Source organism: Camelus dromedarius, chromosome 13 (genome assembly GCF_036321535.1).
Source record: "Camelus dromedarius isolate mCamDro1 chromosome 13, mCamDro1.pat, whole genome shotgun sequence".
Lineage (NCBI taxonomy): Eukaryota > Metazoa > Chordata > Mammalia > Artiodactyla > Camelidae > Camelus > Camelus dromedarius.
This window is the reverse complement of record NC_087448.1, coordinates 50776984-50794301: the sequence shown is the minus strand read 5'-3', so window position 1 is coordinate 50794301 and position 17318 is coordinate 50776984. Positions and strand designations below refer to the sequence as shown.

General features: G+C 36.0%; 1 protein-coding gene across 5 annotated transcripts in view; it reads right to left on the bottom strand.

Annotated features, from left to right (window-relative positions):
- Positions 1 to 465: 465 nt before the first annotated feature.
- AKAP11 (A-kinase anchoring protein 11) overlaps positions 466 to 17318 on the bottom strand; it is a 47267-nt gene continuing 30414 nt past the window's right edge. For 4 of the 5 annotated variants that reach the window (XM_031466057.2, XM_031466056.2, XM_031466055.2 and 1 more), the window contains 5 exons: positions 14992 to 15147; positions 10869 to 10952; positions 10028 to 10074; positions 6923 to 7083; positions 466 to 4538 (listed from right to left, as the gene is read on the bottom strand). In XM_031466057.2, the coding sequence (XP_031321917.2) occupies positions 4398 to 4538; positions 6923 to 7083; positions 10028 to 10074; positions 10869 to 10952; positions 14992 to 15147 (589 nt within the window). In that variant the 3' untranslated portion in view covers positions 466 to 4397. The remainder of the gene's footprint in view (positions 4539 to 6922; positions 7084 to 10027; positions 10075 to 10868; positions 10953 to 14991; positions 15148 to 17318) is intronic. The other variant, XM_064493124.1, reaches the window with a different exon arrangement.

Here is a 17318-nt window from a genome sequence, read left to right as displayed (position 1 = left end):
CATCCATAAAAAGCCAGAAAGTCGTTCTCTAATTTCATGCTTAAAATGCTTAATGACAAGGTCAAATTCCATTAGTAATAAACAACAAGCACCTAACTTTCAAGCGTCTGATGCTACAGAGCATGACAAAGGTGTGATCTTTGTATCCTATGAAAGATGTGCTCAATCCAAGCGGGAAGAATTTTCTAACGTGCTCATATTCAAGGCAATCACAATATTCTACTTTGCACTAAAATCCGAAACAGATTGGGCAAATAGCCTCTCAAGTCAGCATTCAGAGGTTCCTGAATGAGAAGTTAGGATCCAGGGTCCAATTAAAAATACTCCTAACGCCTCTTCTTGAAAACCACCTTAGAAGCACAGAAATTGCTCAACGTGTCTTCCATCCCAGCATCTCTACTTATATGCCTTTGTTTTAGTTCAGTCCTGAGTATGTTAGCAAGACATTAGAGAAAGAAAACCAAGGCCAGACATCTCAAGTTTATTGGAGAATTCTTAGTTGGGAGAGAAAGATCACAAACTTAAACAGTTGAAAAAAGGTAACAGAACAATTCATTGCAAATTATTACAAAAGTAATTTCTGAAATGTTTATTTTGAGCCATGGCTGAAACAAAATTTTAGTGCATCCTGAAGTTCATATTTTGGTAAATGAACATATTAAATTACTGAAAAGCAAAAAAAAAAAAAAAAAGTTACTGCTATACAAGATCTTACTGTATTAATTCAGCACAGTCAAATAAACAGCTACAATTATTCAAAGCTGCTTTTGCTATATATCTGGTATATTAAACAAGAATGTGAATTAACTTTTAACACTGCACAAGCAACCAAAGGTAGCAAATCCAGCAACAGTAAAACCTGATATTAAACAGCATTCAAACATTACAACAAAAACAAAACAATGAGCTTCTAGAACTACAATTCTGCCCATGTGAAAGGAATGTGCATGGATGGTAAAAAAAAAAATAAATAAATAAAGTGACAAGAGTGACTAACACTGTATTTGCATCTTCAGAGCAGGAATACAGTGCGTGAGTAAAGGTGTGTAGGGTCTTTTGCGAACAATGAGGAAAAAGCGCATTTCATTTTAGTACAATTTTGTAATCCCCACGGAAACTCTAATTCTCTTGTGCTGGTGACAGGAGGCGGGGTTTTAACTGGTAAGTATTTTCCCTACACCCTGGGTGCGTTGTTTTTTAAAAATTCTGTGGAAAGATTCCTTTGAAAAAAACATAAAATTTAAAGCAACAGACTGGTGGGAAGTTGATCATTTTAATTGTGGAAGAATAACATTTGCTAAATATTTAACTAAGAAGACATCTGAGTCTGGACTCTGATGAAGAGTCAAGGTTAAACTCTGCATCTGGGGGACGTGCACTGATGTCAAAGTCACGTGGGTAAACTATCTTTCACTTTATAAGTCGGGCATTTAATAAGTAATTAACCTCTCCCACCAGCAAAATAAAACCCTCATGTAAGCAAAGTGAAAGTATTATGAACTGAATTAATTCATAGTAAATATTCATAAGGGTCAGTGGAACAGTTTTCAAAATATGAAGATGTTCATCACATATATTCACTGAGTGAATATTCTCAAAGATTTTATTACTCCATTAAATTGTATCAAAATCACCCAACAGATACTGTGATTTTCTTCTGTGATTTATAAACGAATCATTCCTTCAGGAAATATTTTCAAAATCAAAATTAATAATACCCAAAATATAAATGTAATTTAAACTTGGCTTGGGAAAAGAAGAATGTGAAAGAATTGCCCCATTTCAGTCTGAAACAATGTTCTAAAAACCCCCCATCCGAGGCCTCCTCCTTCACTTTCTTTTTACAGATCCTGATGGTTCTGAAACTGATAAACAGAGAATTCAACCCAAAGCACATCACGATGTTAACAGTTCTGAGTAAGACATGGTATTTCATAAAGGCCAAAGTGTGCAGAATGGCAGTATTACAATGTCATAATAAAACTGTGTCAAGTAGATTTTTAATAAAATAAGACAGAGTTGGCCTCAACAGACAGAGCTGTTCTGAAGACTGAGTAACCAAACAGATCCAGAATGTCTTTGGAAAAATCACAAAGTGCCTTTACAGAAAGTTAAATTTAGACTGTTCTTGATTAAAGATACTGCTCTAAACTCAAATGTTTTCTCTCTATATAAGGAAGCTTAACTCACGCTTCCTTGCATGTCTGCCAATACTCAGTATTTTTCTCCACACCTCTGCACTGAACTGAAACGAGGGTGGAGTTCCAGTGGGACCAGTGCTACGCACGCAAGCATCTAATGACTGGTCTGTCATGAGGGAACTCTGAATCCAGCCCAGCTCCAGAAAAGGCAAAGAAAACAAAGACATGAGGACAACCTTACCTCAGAATGATTATCACTGGGAGAGAAATAAACACACAACACCTTCAAGTACAGAAAGTTTTACAGAGCTAACACACTGTCACTTTAGTTTAAAAGAAATGCAGAACTCAGTTTTGCTGTTAGTCAAACCCATACATATGCTGAAGTGACTAAACACAACGTGATAGATATATATTTGTAAAACCTCAATCTAAACTTAATAATCCATTCATCCATGTTGTAACGACCCAGTTCCTGACATTTAAAAACCCAGTCCAGTGCCACTGCATCTCACATTCTGAGAAGTTAAAGGCAGAATCAATTCTGGTTATATATATATATATATCCTTCCTGCATTTCTCCACCTTAAAAAATACCTGAAGAAATTTTAGGAAAACTTCTTCTTAAGGCCTGCTTGATTGCTTTATCTTAAATTGAGAAAAACCAAAGCTTACGATGTAGCCTCGAGATATTTAAATAGATTTTTGGCAATTTTTTCCCTCAAAAAGCAAATTTCTTCAAAAGCAATAAAATAATTTCTCTACCATAATTATTAATTCAAATTAACGTAAGTGCTCTTACTCTTTGTCCCCTGGCAGGTGCTATGTCTTCTAACGTTTGTGTAGCTTCCGGAATAGTCAGTACTCAAGAAAAAAAGGGAAAGTAACGGAACCAAACCAAAGCCTCCAACAAAAAGTGATTTACTCCAGATTACAAAATCGTTAATGGAAGAACCAAAAACTTACACATACACCCTCACGTACAAAACCAAGACACAAGCCTGGTTCTCTATTCAGGTCAACCTGCAGTTACTAAAGACAAGCAGAAAACACGGGGCCCAGAAAGATCCCATCAGAGGACTTTACAAAACAGAGCAGGTGCATTTTATTGGGGAAGGGGGTGGGGGAGTCTCATTTTTTTTCTAGACAAAGCTTATCTTTGCTTAAAGTGGAGTTTGTTTTTTGTTTTTTTTTTTTCAAAATTCCAACAATGAAAATCATTACTGGGCTCCTCTAAATGAATTTCCAAATTTACATTGATTTTTAAAATTTCAACATGAAGATTGAGCAGCCGAACAGATCCAGAATGTCTTTGGAAAAATCACAAAGTGCCTTTAAAGAAAGGTTCTCATTTATAGGATAAACTGGGGACCCAAAATAGTCAAAAAAATAAAAATAAAAATTCTTACTGCACAATCTTTATAGACATTTTATTTTAAAGCACCTTTTTTAATGTTAACAGTGGGTTTCTAACCAAGAAAAGAGTAAAATAAAAGAGGGCACCACGCACTAGCAAGGTTAAAGCTCTCCTTTACACACACACACACACACACACACGCACGCACACACACACACACACATACACACACACACTCGCTTTCACGCCAGAACAGCTGGCGACATTAGCAAATAATGTCATTTGATGAAAGGCTGGGGAAACTATCACAGGATTTATAGAAACCTAAAATACTAATGCTTCTAAGAAATTAAATAGCTTTGGGGATTCCAAAAGCTACCAATAGCTGAACTACGAAAATAAAATTGACCCTTTAAAAATAGGACAAAAAAAATCAGGAAAGAAAAATTAGCCTCAATGCTATTTTTTGATGTCAATTTACTTATTAATAGGATACCATCTGCTTGCAAAGGAGCAAAATTATAACTCTTTATCCCTGGAATCCACCCTCAGCCACCTCAGTGCAATTTCTAGCAGCACAATTTGGATGCAAAAAGAATGCCGTCAGTCAATGTCCCTGAAAGCCTCATGGTTAGAATTCCTTCCAAATACATGTTCTCAGGGTCTTAACATACTACACATGTGTACAGAAGAATAAATGAATATAACATTTGACAGATTCCAAAAATATGGACTATATACACCGTGTGATGACACAATGCACTTAAAAAGCTACATTTACTTTCCTCCAGGTTCACTTTAAATGTTAATATTCACTATTCAAATATTACCCTATGCATCTTTATCTGTTTCTTCCTCTCCCAAAACAAATAATAAAATATTCTGGTTTGGAGTTTGTTCTACGCATTTTCCAAGAGCCAATCAAATAGGGACTTGCGTTTCTCCTCGCTGGAAGTCTTCTCCATCACCTCATAGTATTTAAGCACAGCCTGGAGGACATCTCCCACTTTCCAGCCTTTTTCTTGTAATCGTTTTGAAAGCTAGGAAGAAAGATACATCAAACAGTAACCAAAGACAATTTAGTAACAGTCAAGTTTTCGTTTTTATTTTTATTATCAGATAAAGCTAAGAATTCTGCTGTTTGCAGTAGAGTATTATTTGCCAGTTAAAACAAACTCTTCTCCTCTAAACCACCACCCTTTACCCAAATTAAACATTCTTCCTTTCCTGGCCTTTACAAATAACACTCTTCCACAGAAGGATGCTTTGGGATTGCTGGACACAGAACTCCACAAACCTCACCCAGCGGACAGGCTGTGTGGGTGTAGAGGCTACATTTCTGCAGGAAATTCTTAACCTGATTAAATACATCTGCCACACCCTCAATGGGAAGCATAAAATAATAAAGACGTCAAACTTAATAAAAGGATGTGCCTTCCACAACCTATAGTGTGGTTTTTGTCCTGGAACATGCAATTTAGCCTCAATGGAAATATGGCTTTCTAAGTGAAGAAATGTTAACATTTCAAAAAAACAAAAACAAACAAACAAACAAAAAGTAAATAAATATTGTGGTGTATATTTGTATATACTTCACAATATATACATATATTGAATCACTACATTGTACACCTGAAGCTAACATGTTATATGTCAATTTTTTTAAAAAGTAAATAAAGGTTAAATAAACTATCATCTCCAATCAGAATATGTCTTCATTTTTCTCTAATTAGTTCTGTAAAAACTAATGTTTTGCTATATAAAATGCTTAACCTTCTTAAAAGTAGCTTTATTGTGATATAACTCACATACCATACAGTTCACTCATTTAAAGTACACCAGTCAATGGCCTTTGGTAATATTCACAGGCTTGAATGCAACCATGACCAGTATCGACAGTGGGACATTTTTATCACACCAAAAAAAATCCCCCCCCCATTAGTAATCACGCCCCATTCCTCCCACCCTCCTCGCCTCTAGGCAATCACTAATCTACTTTCAACCTCCATAGATTTCCCTATTTTGGTCATTTCACATAAAGGGAATCATAAAACATCTGGTCTTTTGTGACCGGCTTCTTTCATTTAGCATAATGAGTCCAAGGTTCCCGTGTGGTGCAGCGTGTCCCTACCTCATTCCTTTTTAGTGACAGATAACATTCCACCGCACGGATACACCACATTTTATTCAACCATTCATCAGTTAATGGATATACAGGATGTTTCCACTTTTGGCCTATTGTGAATAACACTACCATTGATGTACGTTTTCATTCCTCTTGGGTAAATACCTAGGTATGGAATTGCTGGGTTATGTGATGATGCTGTGGTTAGCTTTTTGAGGAACTGCGAGAATGTTCATCGCACTCATCCTTGGTGCCATCATCAGCCTCCTTAGCCCTCAGTTAATCCAAGACTAAATGACTTGAAAACGTCCGTCTCTCTAAGGTCAGTTCTAATACTTCCCCTACCCACTCTTCCTCCTTGACAAGTCATTTCCTGAGCATCCCTTTCTGTCTTATTGTCTCCTTCTGCCTCAGAACAGAAATCTGTACTGGAAAAATTTAAAAAGTATAACTAAAAACAAACAGCAAAGTAAAACAAAATGCTTTACATAGTATCTTTTTCACATACTACTTTCAACAATATCTTTGTAAATTCTGAACAAGGAATCAAGAATAACTTGACTATTCCTTTTTTTTATTATTGATCATTTTATATTGCTTATTCTTTGGACTACTCTATATTCTACATAGATTAAAGCAAAGTTCTGATAAGGAAAATTCTTGGACAAAAAAACCTTAAGACTGTAAACTAAAAATCTTGACTAACAAAGTAATTGGCACATAGCAAGTTCTCAATAAACATATCCTACTGGTGTATCTAATTTGAATGTTTTATTATTAGAATCCTATTAAATATTCAAAGTGAACCACTGTCCCTTATTAAATGCTTAAGCTTTTATTGGCTTTTGCTTATGCATGAGATTGGATTAACAGAGAAAGAGACATACTAATGACTAGGGATAATTATGAATCAATTAACTTCAAAGTATAATAACTCAGTCTTTTCATATGAACACACAAAATGTTTATTAAAGGCATCTAACTTTTGAGAACTCAGGATGTGCCAGGCACTAGAGGAATTTTTTTTTTTTTACAGTATTATATTTAATCCTCACAAAGCCCTGCAAGGTAAATGCTATACTCATCTCCATAGTGTAGATAAGGAGACTGAGGCCGGTGAACTTGCCCAAGGTTACGTTGCTAGAGAGCGGCAGCACTGATATCTGAGCCCAAACACTGGGGACTCCACCACCCAAGCATTTACCTACTTTCTATCAACGGGCATCTTATTAGATCAACCGCATGACCCAGAACATCACATCCGGCATCCTCACAACACCCTAAAAGGCAGGTACTCACTTGTATAAACTCCTTCTTTGCTGAGTCATGAAAATAAAGTTCCGCAACTTCTGCCTCAGAGGCAACGAGCCACTGAAGAGTGATCCTCAGCTGGGGGTCTACCGTGCACGGCTCCAGGTCAACGTTCGCAACTAGCAGAGTCTTCCCATCTTGCTCCAAACCTAGTATTTAAATTGAAACAATACGAAGTGAAACTCATCAGTTCAACTCTCGATACACTGGTTTCCAAGGATAGATGGATATTTTCCATGTCTTAAAATTCCGAGGAATTCTGGGGAAAAAATTCATCTTTTCTTAAAAGCACCGTAACATCAACTAAAGCATTTCTCTGAAAGGACAACATAATGCTCAGACAGAGGAATGGCTTTGATCATTTGTGACAGCACAAATGCAAAACTATTCAGAGGCACTGAATTCAAGTGGCAATTCACAAATGCCATAATTTGTGTCAAGATGTAATCTACAGGTAAAGCAAGAGAAAATAAAACTAAAAAGCTACAATTACAATCAAAATATAAATGAAACACAAATAAAAACCTCAAATAAATACATTAAATGGGCTTTAAGAAAGCTTTCTGAACTAAGAGAAAAGGCAGCAGCAGTGAACACTTGTACGGCACGCACATATTACGTCCTAAGTACTGTCCTCAGCTCTTTAGATGTACAAGCTCCTTTAATCCTCACGAACACCCTATGAGGAAGGAACTATGATCACCTCCACTTTACAGGTGAAGGATCTGAGGCAGAGACAGACCCAGAGTCTTACAGCTGGGAAGGTGCTGAGCCAGGACATAAACACAGGCAGTCTGGCTCCATGCCATGCTCTTAATCACTTCACTCTTCAGGAAACATGAAAAAAAAAAAAAAAAAAAAAAAAAAAAAAAACCTCACATACAAACTCATTTACATCCCAAAGCCAAACCAGGGAATTTTGTGGTATATCCTCTATTATAAGTAAGATGTGTTCTCACTTTTTTTAATGAAAATTATGTTTTCAACATTAAAAAAACATGAATCCCTGTTGACTATAAAACTGCTGACCTGTGGGCCAGTATCATGTGTTTAATTCTGCTGTTTAGTGATGGCTGAGCAGCAAGCGGTGCTGAGATCTGGGTCCCCTGACCCAGGAGGCGAGCAGCGGGGCCTGCTGGCAGACACGGTGCCCGCCTGCACCAGTAAGGGATGTTTGTTGGTGAAGCTCCCTGATTCTTTTTTTACGGTTTGCAGGGCATTCTAGACCACTCCTAATCATTTTTTGGATCTGTATTGGCCCCTAACTTTTCATTTAAAAAAACTGGTCGATATTATTCTCTTAAAATAAACGTATTATCGTTTCCTTCCTCTCTCCCTCTGACTCTCAATCAGAAATGAATCTGGTCCAAGATGGCACCAGACGTAATCTCTGGAACATTTTGTAAATCTGCAGAGGTCAGGGGGCTGCAGGCTAAGTCACCCCCAGGTTTCTCTGGACTGGATTTCTCAGTTCAGGGTTCCTGGTTGCCTGGCCTATGAGAGTGACCTCTCTCTTTAAAGGTTACTCAACACTAATGAAAAGGGAAGGAACAGACATCCTGCGACTACCAACAACAACAACAGTAACAAATGACGTGTGTTGCCTTAAGATTTCCATAATTTTGAATCTCTTGTAAATCCACATCACTCTATCTTCTAATTTACCAATTTCTAATTTAACAAATTTAAAAGTTGGCTACAATTTTCTATATAATGAAAGATAACTATAATTTCAAAAGCTGAGTAATGACATATCTACATATAATTAATCTCCCAGTTTACACCCACTTAGAAAAATAATTCTGAATAGCCTTGCTAGTGGTAAAAGCATAAACTTTTTAAAGTGAATTTCATATTTAGATTAACTTGTATTATCTTTTAATCGTTCCTCAGTAAAGTTAGTTAAGTAACAACTAGTTTATCAGAGAAAATAATCACCACCTGCACTAATACCATGTACAGCCTTTGGAAAAACTTTGCTTACAAGTATTACTTGGGAAAAAATATACAACTTTTCTGGACAAAGTCAACATTTTTCAGTCAACAAAAATAAAACAACTATCACTTAGCTTATCCATAATTCAAAAAATATCGCCCTATCCCTACTTTATACCTAATGAGAAAAACTCATTTCTAGAAACCCTATGTAAAGAATGACTACTAAGCAGAGGCATTAGAACTAAAAAAATAATAATAATCTTCGGACTGAGGAGTTTTGGCTCAAAAATTGGAACAAGACTTTCCTAAACAAGAAAAATACAGTTGGTCATAAAATTGGTTGGAAACTCAGGTGTCATAAAGTACATTTTAAGAAATTTGTTTTGGCAATTTTCTATTTGCCTATTTCTAAAGAGATGATTTTTCAAAAACAAATGTCTGAAACAATGTCAATATTCTTATGTGCCACTCTACAGAAGACATTGGTATTTTCAGAATTAGGGAAAAATAAGATTTGCGGGAAAAAAATTCAACAATCATCTCAACACAATGAAAACTCAGCTTCAACATGAACAGCTTCTGAGATTCCCTCAAGACATTCTAATATATTTGAATTAAGGATTACAAATCATGATCCAGAACTCTGTGACCAACAGTACCTAGTATTTACATATTTAGAACTATGTTCATTAAAGGAAGAACTGACTATTTTCTTCAAGTTTGCGTGAGTGTAAGATTGGAATGGAGGGAAGAAAAAATTGATTTTAAATTATCTTTTTATTCTTACTCACTGATTTATGTAAGCTTGACATCAAACACTAATTCTAATAATTACTTGTTTGGAAGGGAAAAAACTATGACATGTGATTATTATAATAAATTTTATCTCATAATGTAAGCAAGAATTTTATATTTTGAAAAAGATAATTACATAGAGATTATCATAAATTTCTCTCTCAAATAAATGAATCATTCTTTTAAAGTAGTTCAGTTTTCACACTGATGAGCACTTCAGAAGTTTAGCAATCAAATAACACAAACTGCTCAGCAAAGGATCTGACACTGGATAGATTACAAGTACAAACATTAAAGACTCTTCTAAAGAAACTTACACAAAAAACACGTACACACATCGGAGAACAAACTGTCAGTTACCTTCTACATCATCCTCATGCTCTTCGTCTTTGTCATCCGGACCATCACTTTTCAAATGAAGTAGCGGCAGTAGTTAAAAAAATAAAAAAAATAAAAAATAAAGCTTTAATTAATAATGGCATTGAAACCAATTCTTAAAATGTGGTAAATAATGTTACAATATGACATATGACATTTAAAAGGGGGAGAAAACAATAAAAAGGGAAGCTTTGCTTCTCACACCATTTCATGTTAAAAATCTCAATTACAAATGGTGCCTAAAGGTAAGTTATCAATAACTGAGAAGTTCCACCTGACCGTGATATACAGAGCGCCAAGACAATTACATAATAAAATTTAATTTAAAATAATTTAAAGCCAAAATATTCTAATTTGGTTTTAGATAACACAGCATTTGAGTATCACACAATGCCATGAATAATTATTTATTAATGCTTCTGCTGATGCCATTTATATATATTTTTAACATAGCGAGAACATTTTTTTCCTGCACCTTTCTTGCAAGTGAAATAAAACTATATACAAAAACAAAAAACCAAAACAACAGAAATTCTGTAGGAAGCAAGCTCTTTTTCATGAAATAATAATCGGTAGGATGAGAAAAAGCAAGCAGTGCAACACATGCATCGAAGAAACACATTCTGCAGTCAGGTGTCAGTCACATCTTAGCAGAGTTGAATTTTTTCATTAGATGTAAATTTATCAAGCAGAATCATGTCAAAATACAGGAGAAAAGCAGGCTGATATAAATCGGCACTGAAACCCACATTCTTTAAGGATATGACGTCATGCATTAGTGGTGAAAGACTCATCAGTGCTTAGGTTTCTGGACTGGACCAACCTGTCTGATGTTGGAAAGGATAAATTGTCCTCATACAAATCTCCTTCTAAACCAAGACTGCTCCAGCTACTGCTGTTACCATTACTGCCAGAAGAAGAAAAGAACAGAGCTGAACTAGAAGGTGAATGGGGAAGGAGACCCTGGTTTTCCTCGGAACAGCGTCTGTCAGTGATCACTGCGGACGTTCTGAAGCTGCCATGATGGGTGCAGCATCCGTGGCGTTACGGAAAGAGACCACTGCTGCTGCAGCACAAGAGGGCTGGACAGCTTCGGAGATTTGGGAGTGTTCTTCCTTGTCCACAAAGGTTCATGAAAATTATCCTAAATTTATATTCATTTTACAGATTAAGACAACGGAGCGACTTTTAGGACAGTGAATGAACGCACTGAAGTAAGAAGTTTCACAATGAAGTTAATGTCTACGGCAAAGCTCGGGATATAATTTGTAAAAAGCCAATTCTCTTCAGTTTGGATGAAGTTTAATAACAAAACACCACAGGTTAAGATTCTCTGGGGTGTGGGAGAGGATGAGATGGTAGACACAGACAGAAACATAGTCCCAAACAGACCGTTTCTTGTTAGAAACCTGGAGAAAAGATGTTTTCTGATTTTAAAATACTCTTATTATGTTAATTACCTTCATTTCACACTTATGTATAATTCAGTAAGTGGCAAATAATATACATCATCTTCAGAACATTGAATAAGCAAGATCTAATCAAGCATTAACTTGTCCAATCACTAACACCACAGAGAAAACTCACACAACCTAATCAAAAGAAGAAAGCAACTATGTTCTACAAGTGCAGCAAGGCGATTAAAAAAAAAAAGCAACTGAGTTCAGAAACAAAACAAAATTCAGTTTTTCAGATTAAAGTCTACACATGCAATTTTTTTAAATTCTAATCATTAAAATAATTAGTAAGCACATTAGTTTGCAGTGATAAGCAGCTATATTTCCCCATATGAGGCTAGAAAATTATAAAATATTTATGCAAACCAAAATTTTAGTTCTAAAAATGAATTAAAATAAAACCATCTTTTGTGCAAATTTTGTAAATTTTGACAAGGTTACCAAAAAAGGGGCATGATTATTTCAAACTTCGAAATAGTTTCCAGGCCATCTCAATAATTAACATATCCATATTAACTCTGGCACACTCAAACTGTCACAAAGCACAATGCATTAGAGAATAAAAGTTAAAACTGATCAGTGTCTTTTCAACATGATATTCAAACAAATGTAGCTCTATTAAAATACCATTAAACCAGCCAGAGTTTTGCCCATGTAGTCTGTTGCCAGACAAACCCAAAATGAGAAACTATGGAAATACAGAATGGACAGACAGCTGTGAGCCAAAGAGAAAGAGAAAATTAGTGATCTCAAACACTGTATTTACTTCTACTAATAGAATGATTCTCTAAACAAACAAAAAATTTCAAAACTAAAATTCTTACCCATTTCCTAATGACAATAATGATTCTTCCATTTAATCTATAAAAGCCTATCACCTAACTATTTATTATGTGAATATGAAAGGAAATAACACCTAAAAAACGTAAAGACTGAAAATTCAAACTACCTCTAGCTAATCTCTCTGAGAGGCCAATCCCTTTGGCCCCTCAAAATGGGTCACATGTGAAGTCCGTTACTTATAAAATTTCACTTCTAACTTCTAACTATAATTTTCCATTTAACTATACTTTGAAAATGACAGAAGTCACCATTAGTAATTACACCAGAACAACAGAAGGACCCAGGACCATCCTGAGCAAACTGGGAGGTGTGACCATCCGAGAGTAACCCAAACATAAAACAGCTTAATATCTTCGCCTGACAGTCTTCACATTTCAGCCTTGAATATATGCCCTGCTTCCATCATTTTGTCTTTTCCTATTTCCTATGTCCCTGTGTCTAGGACACGTGTACCTCAAATCATTCGTGGTCAAGGAATAACATTCTTTATTGTGTCTCTCAGCCATATGAAGACTAATTTCAATTGTGAGACATTTCATAAAAATTATCGAAAAAAATTCTGCAAGTCTGGCCCCACTTCTTACTAATCTACAATGCAACTTTCAAGATATTCACAGCCTGCCCAAAATACTTAAAAGATTTGTATAGCGACCAAGTTCTCTTTCTGATCAAATAATTATACATTCCTCCTAAACACGTGTGAAAACTTGGTATTATTATTTCTTTTTTAACTGACTGTTGCCCTGTCCTGAACCTCGTCCTTAAGAGTAGAAGTGCAAGGTGTGTCCAAACCAGGAGGTCTTCTATCTCCTATCTTGATCTCTGTACCAAAAAATCACAGTTCCTACTGCAGATGTCACCAAAAGACAAAACATGTAAAACCACGTATCTTAAGCGTGGACTCTGAATTATCTGCTTTAAAATCATCTGAGCACTTATCCAGCCTGCAGATTCCTGGGACTCTTCAGTGACCAGTGGGTCTTAATCTGTGAGGTCAGCACACCACCAGCCCTGGAGGAGCCCCACGAACTTTCTCTTTGTGCCTAAACCTTAATTCCACACAGCATCATTAGTTCTTATGAAGACTACGGTCAATTAAAACCACAGGTGTTTTTCTGACAAAATGCTATCAAGTCAGGTTTGCCCCTCCTGAAATTCAAATAATGGATCTTCTGAACCTAAAGGCATTTACCCCTGTTAAGCATAATAAGTGTAGCCTCAGTCTGATTCTTTTTGAACCCTGGTTCTGCTAATGGGATTACCTTGTCATTTTTGTTTTGAGTCACTTACAAATATTAAGTGTTCCGCATCACTAATAAAATAATGTTCAAGAGGAAGAACCAAGCACAGATCCTACCAGACACCTCCCTCTTTTCATCAAGTTAGAGAACATTCCGTATAGAGTTGTTTGACTGGCTACAGTCCTCTTAAGGCCACCCGTCTCTATCCTCAGTTCTCTGACTGTAACCTCAGGATTCCGTAAGCAACAATGCCAACTCTTACTGAAATGCTAGAGCCTGTTTCTCAAAGATCAGATGAGAATTCAAGTGCTAATATTCTATTCTAGAGTTATGGGAAGGGCTAAATGTGATTCGTGACATTACTTCCTGCTACCGGTTTTAAAGACTGCCGTTTTTGGATTTAGATTTTGTAAAATATTGGGAGTTTACATCACATTTTAAGAAACTATGACAAAACAGTTACTTTATAAAAATATTAATACTCACTGGTTCATCCAAACATCAAATGAAATACTCTGAGATGCTATGTCCTAACCAATAACAAGTCATTTCCTTGTACGTCCTCATCCCCTCTTCCAGTGGTCTGCTCACCGCCCCATTCTGCTAAGTTAACTCCAAGGGCTCCGTTCAACTGAAACCACATAGGGCCTTTTCCACACGTGCCCAAACCTGGATGTATGTATGCTGAGAACCCTTTTCTCTCCCTAGGTTCAGCTATGGGTGGTATCCATTATTTCCAATTATCACTTAATGTGGATAAAGATTTCAGGGCATTTTATAGGTTAGACAGGAAGGCCATTACAGAGTTAAGAATATAAGAAATAACTGTATCATAACTAATAAAATATTTCCCCAAACTGGTTTCATGAACAAAGTTAACTAAGAAAATGATCTATGAAGAGCCTTCTGCTGTACAAAACCATATTTTTGTAATGAGTTTATGTATTTTCGGTCATTCAAGTATAAATGCTCAGGTTCATTTCGTTCCTGAATAGCAGGACAAGTAAGGAATCCTTCCTCCCCAAAAGGATACTATGTTGACTACTATCAAGAAAATTATAGGGCCATTTTGATGCCGTTTAGAGCTTAACCGTTCTTTTCCCTATCCTTTAACAAAAAAAACAAAAGTATCCTCTTTAAAGTGATGAGAAGTCCAGGTAAAGTTTAAAGGGTATGAAATCGAATGTATGAGATAGTTTTCAAATCAACTATCGCCAAATTAGCTCAGCTAATGGCTATATTTAATACATGTCAAAACCATTATCTATATTGTGAATAATAAAATATACTTTGAAAATAACGGCAGATTTTCAAATTCAAAATTTTAAAATCATCCGTGTAAATTTAGCTCCCTTCAGAGGTCTGAGTATCTGAGCCAGGCAATCACATGCAAAATCGCAGTTACCTCTCACTTAGGTGATGAAAACTACTGCTCTCATCCTGGTGCTCGTCTTCAAAGCTTAAGTTGGACCAGCTACCCGTGCTGTCATCACCAATACTGAGATTCATCTGCTGGCTACCAAAAGACTCAGATGACTGAAAGTCTTCTATTTCTTTTGGGCTAAAAAAAAAAAAGAAGAAGGAAAGAAAGAAAAACAGTCAATCCAACAGCATCAAATTCTGAATTATAAGACTATCCATTTGATGATAAAGATGACAAAAACAAGAAATGATATTCAGAGTCAGACCAGTAGTTCATCTAACCTTTTTTTTTTTGCCGTTGTTGTCTGCTAGTAAAGAGACTTTGCAGGAGAGCATGTTCATTTCAAGGTTTATTGAGGGACCCACTGGCATCCCTAACTTACTTTGTTCATCATTATGGACCCATCCCAAGTGCATCATTTATTTAAACTCTCTTTAAAGCAGTTCATATTTTCACCTGGGACCACTATGAAGGAACACAAGTTCCTAAGTTTGTCATCTGCTTTGTAAAACAGTACTTTTAATTGTATTAAAAAATGCCCCTTTCCTGGCTTTAAGAACAAAAAGTAGTTCAAGGAATTCTAGTGCTGTCAAATCAAGCTTATAATCGAACTAGCCAAATCTCTTCAAGATTTTGAGTATGGATCATAACCTTTCTCACTTCTTTCTCAATGAAAAGACATTTATATTTTGATTCCATCTTCACAAGAAAGGGTATTCAATGGGCAATGACTGTATTTGCCCCTCTACATTTTATTCTCAACTAACAGTTTAAAGTGGTATTTTAATTTTTTTATTGAAGTATATACTTGATTTATAATATTAGTTTCAGGTGTACAATACAGTGAGTCAGTACTTTTGTAGATTATACTCCATCTAAAGTTATTACAAAATAATGGCTCTATTTATTTCCCTGTGCTGTACAATACATCCTTATTGTTTGCTTTATACATACTAGTTTGTATCTCCTAACCCAGTACCCCCATCTTGCCTCATATTTTAACACAAAGAGGGAAAATGTTAAAAGTCTTCCCATCTAAACCTTCTAGTGGCTTCGCATCAATCAAAGTAAGAGTCCAAATCCTTAAAACATATATCTGGTGTGACAATCTCTCATCACGTCCACTTACCTCTTCCTCTCCCAGCTCACTCGCTTGAGCCACACAAGCCTCTCTGCTGTTGTCCCAACACGCACAGTCCCACCCGTGCCTGGAACCCACGTCCCCCCGATCCCCACTTAACTCATTCTCTCTCCACCTCTGGCTCTTTGCTCAAATGCTACTCTGTCAGGGCTGCGTCCCTGCTGCCTGTGCTCCATCCCCACCTGCTGTGCCCACTGCGGCCAGCAGCACTAACTCCCGGCATCTCTCTATTCTAAGAAAGAGGATGCAGAGGGAAAAACTGGGAGTTCAGGATTTGCAGATACTAACTACTATATATAAAACAGATAAACAACAAAGTCCTACTGTATAGCTCAGGGAACTAGATTCAATATCTTGTAATGGTATATAATGAAAAATAATATGAAAATGAATATATATATATATATATATATATATATATACCTGAAAAGGAATTTATATACATATAAAACTGAATCACTATGCTGTATACCAGAAATTAACACAACATTGTAAATTATTATACTTCAAAAAAAAAAAAAAGATGGCTAAGAAAACATTAGATGCTTGCCATGGCTTTGACAAAAGCTACTAAAAAATCTGAGGGATCATGTAACTCAATTAAATTCTACCTGAAGTCAAGGAATTTTCTCTTTCCATGAAAACTAACAAAAATAATCCTACAAACCAGTAACACAAGTTGGTCCTGATGTTTTCCCAGGGAGGAAGAAGGTTAAAAGTGAAAATTCTAACTGAAGTGTTAGAATCACGGAGAACAAGACAGTTACTGAAGAATAGAACACTGCAGAACTTGCAGAAAGAACTGCCTCTTAGATGATGGCCCACAAAGAGTGGAAGTATCTGGAGGATTTTTTGCTTTCTAAATTACACTGTGGTTAAGTTATGTTGTTTATAAGAAAACTTACCTCTGTGAACAGAAATAAAACTTTAATCTCAGAGTAGTGAATTAACATGGTAACACTCAATACTTGCTGTATAAAATTCTCCAGCTATTTCCTTTGATTCAGTTTTGGCTATTTCATAGTTTTGTGAACTTGGGCAAGGAGACTACCCACTGTAAGCCTCACCTTCTAGCGCGGGAAATGGTTAACACCTTCCCTCAAAGGGTTGTTGTGGGATAATGAGATGATGTCTATGAAAGTAGCATGTAGGACACTGTTGTGGGAAT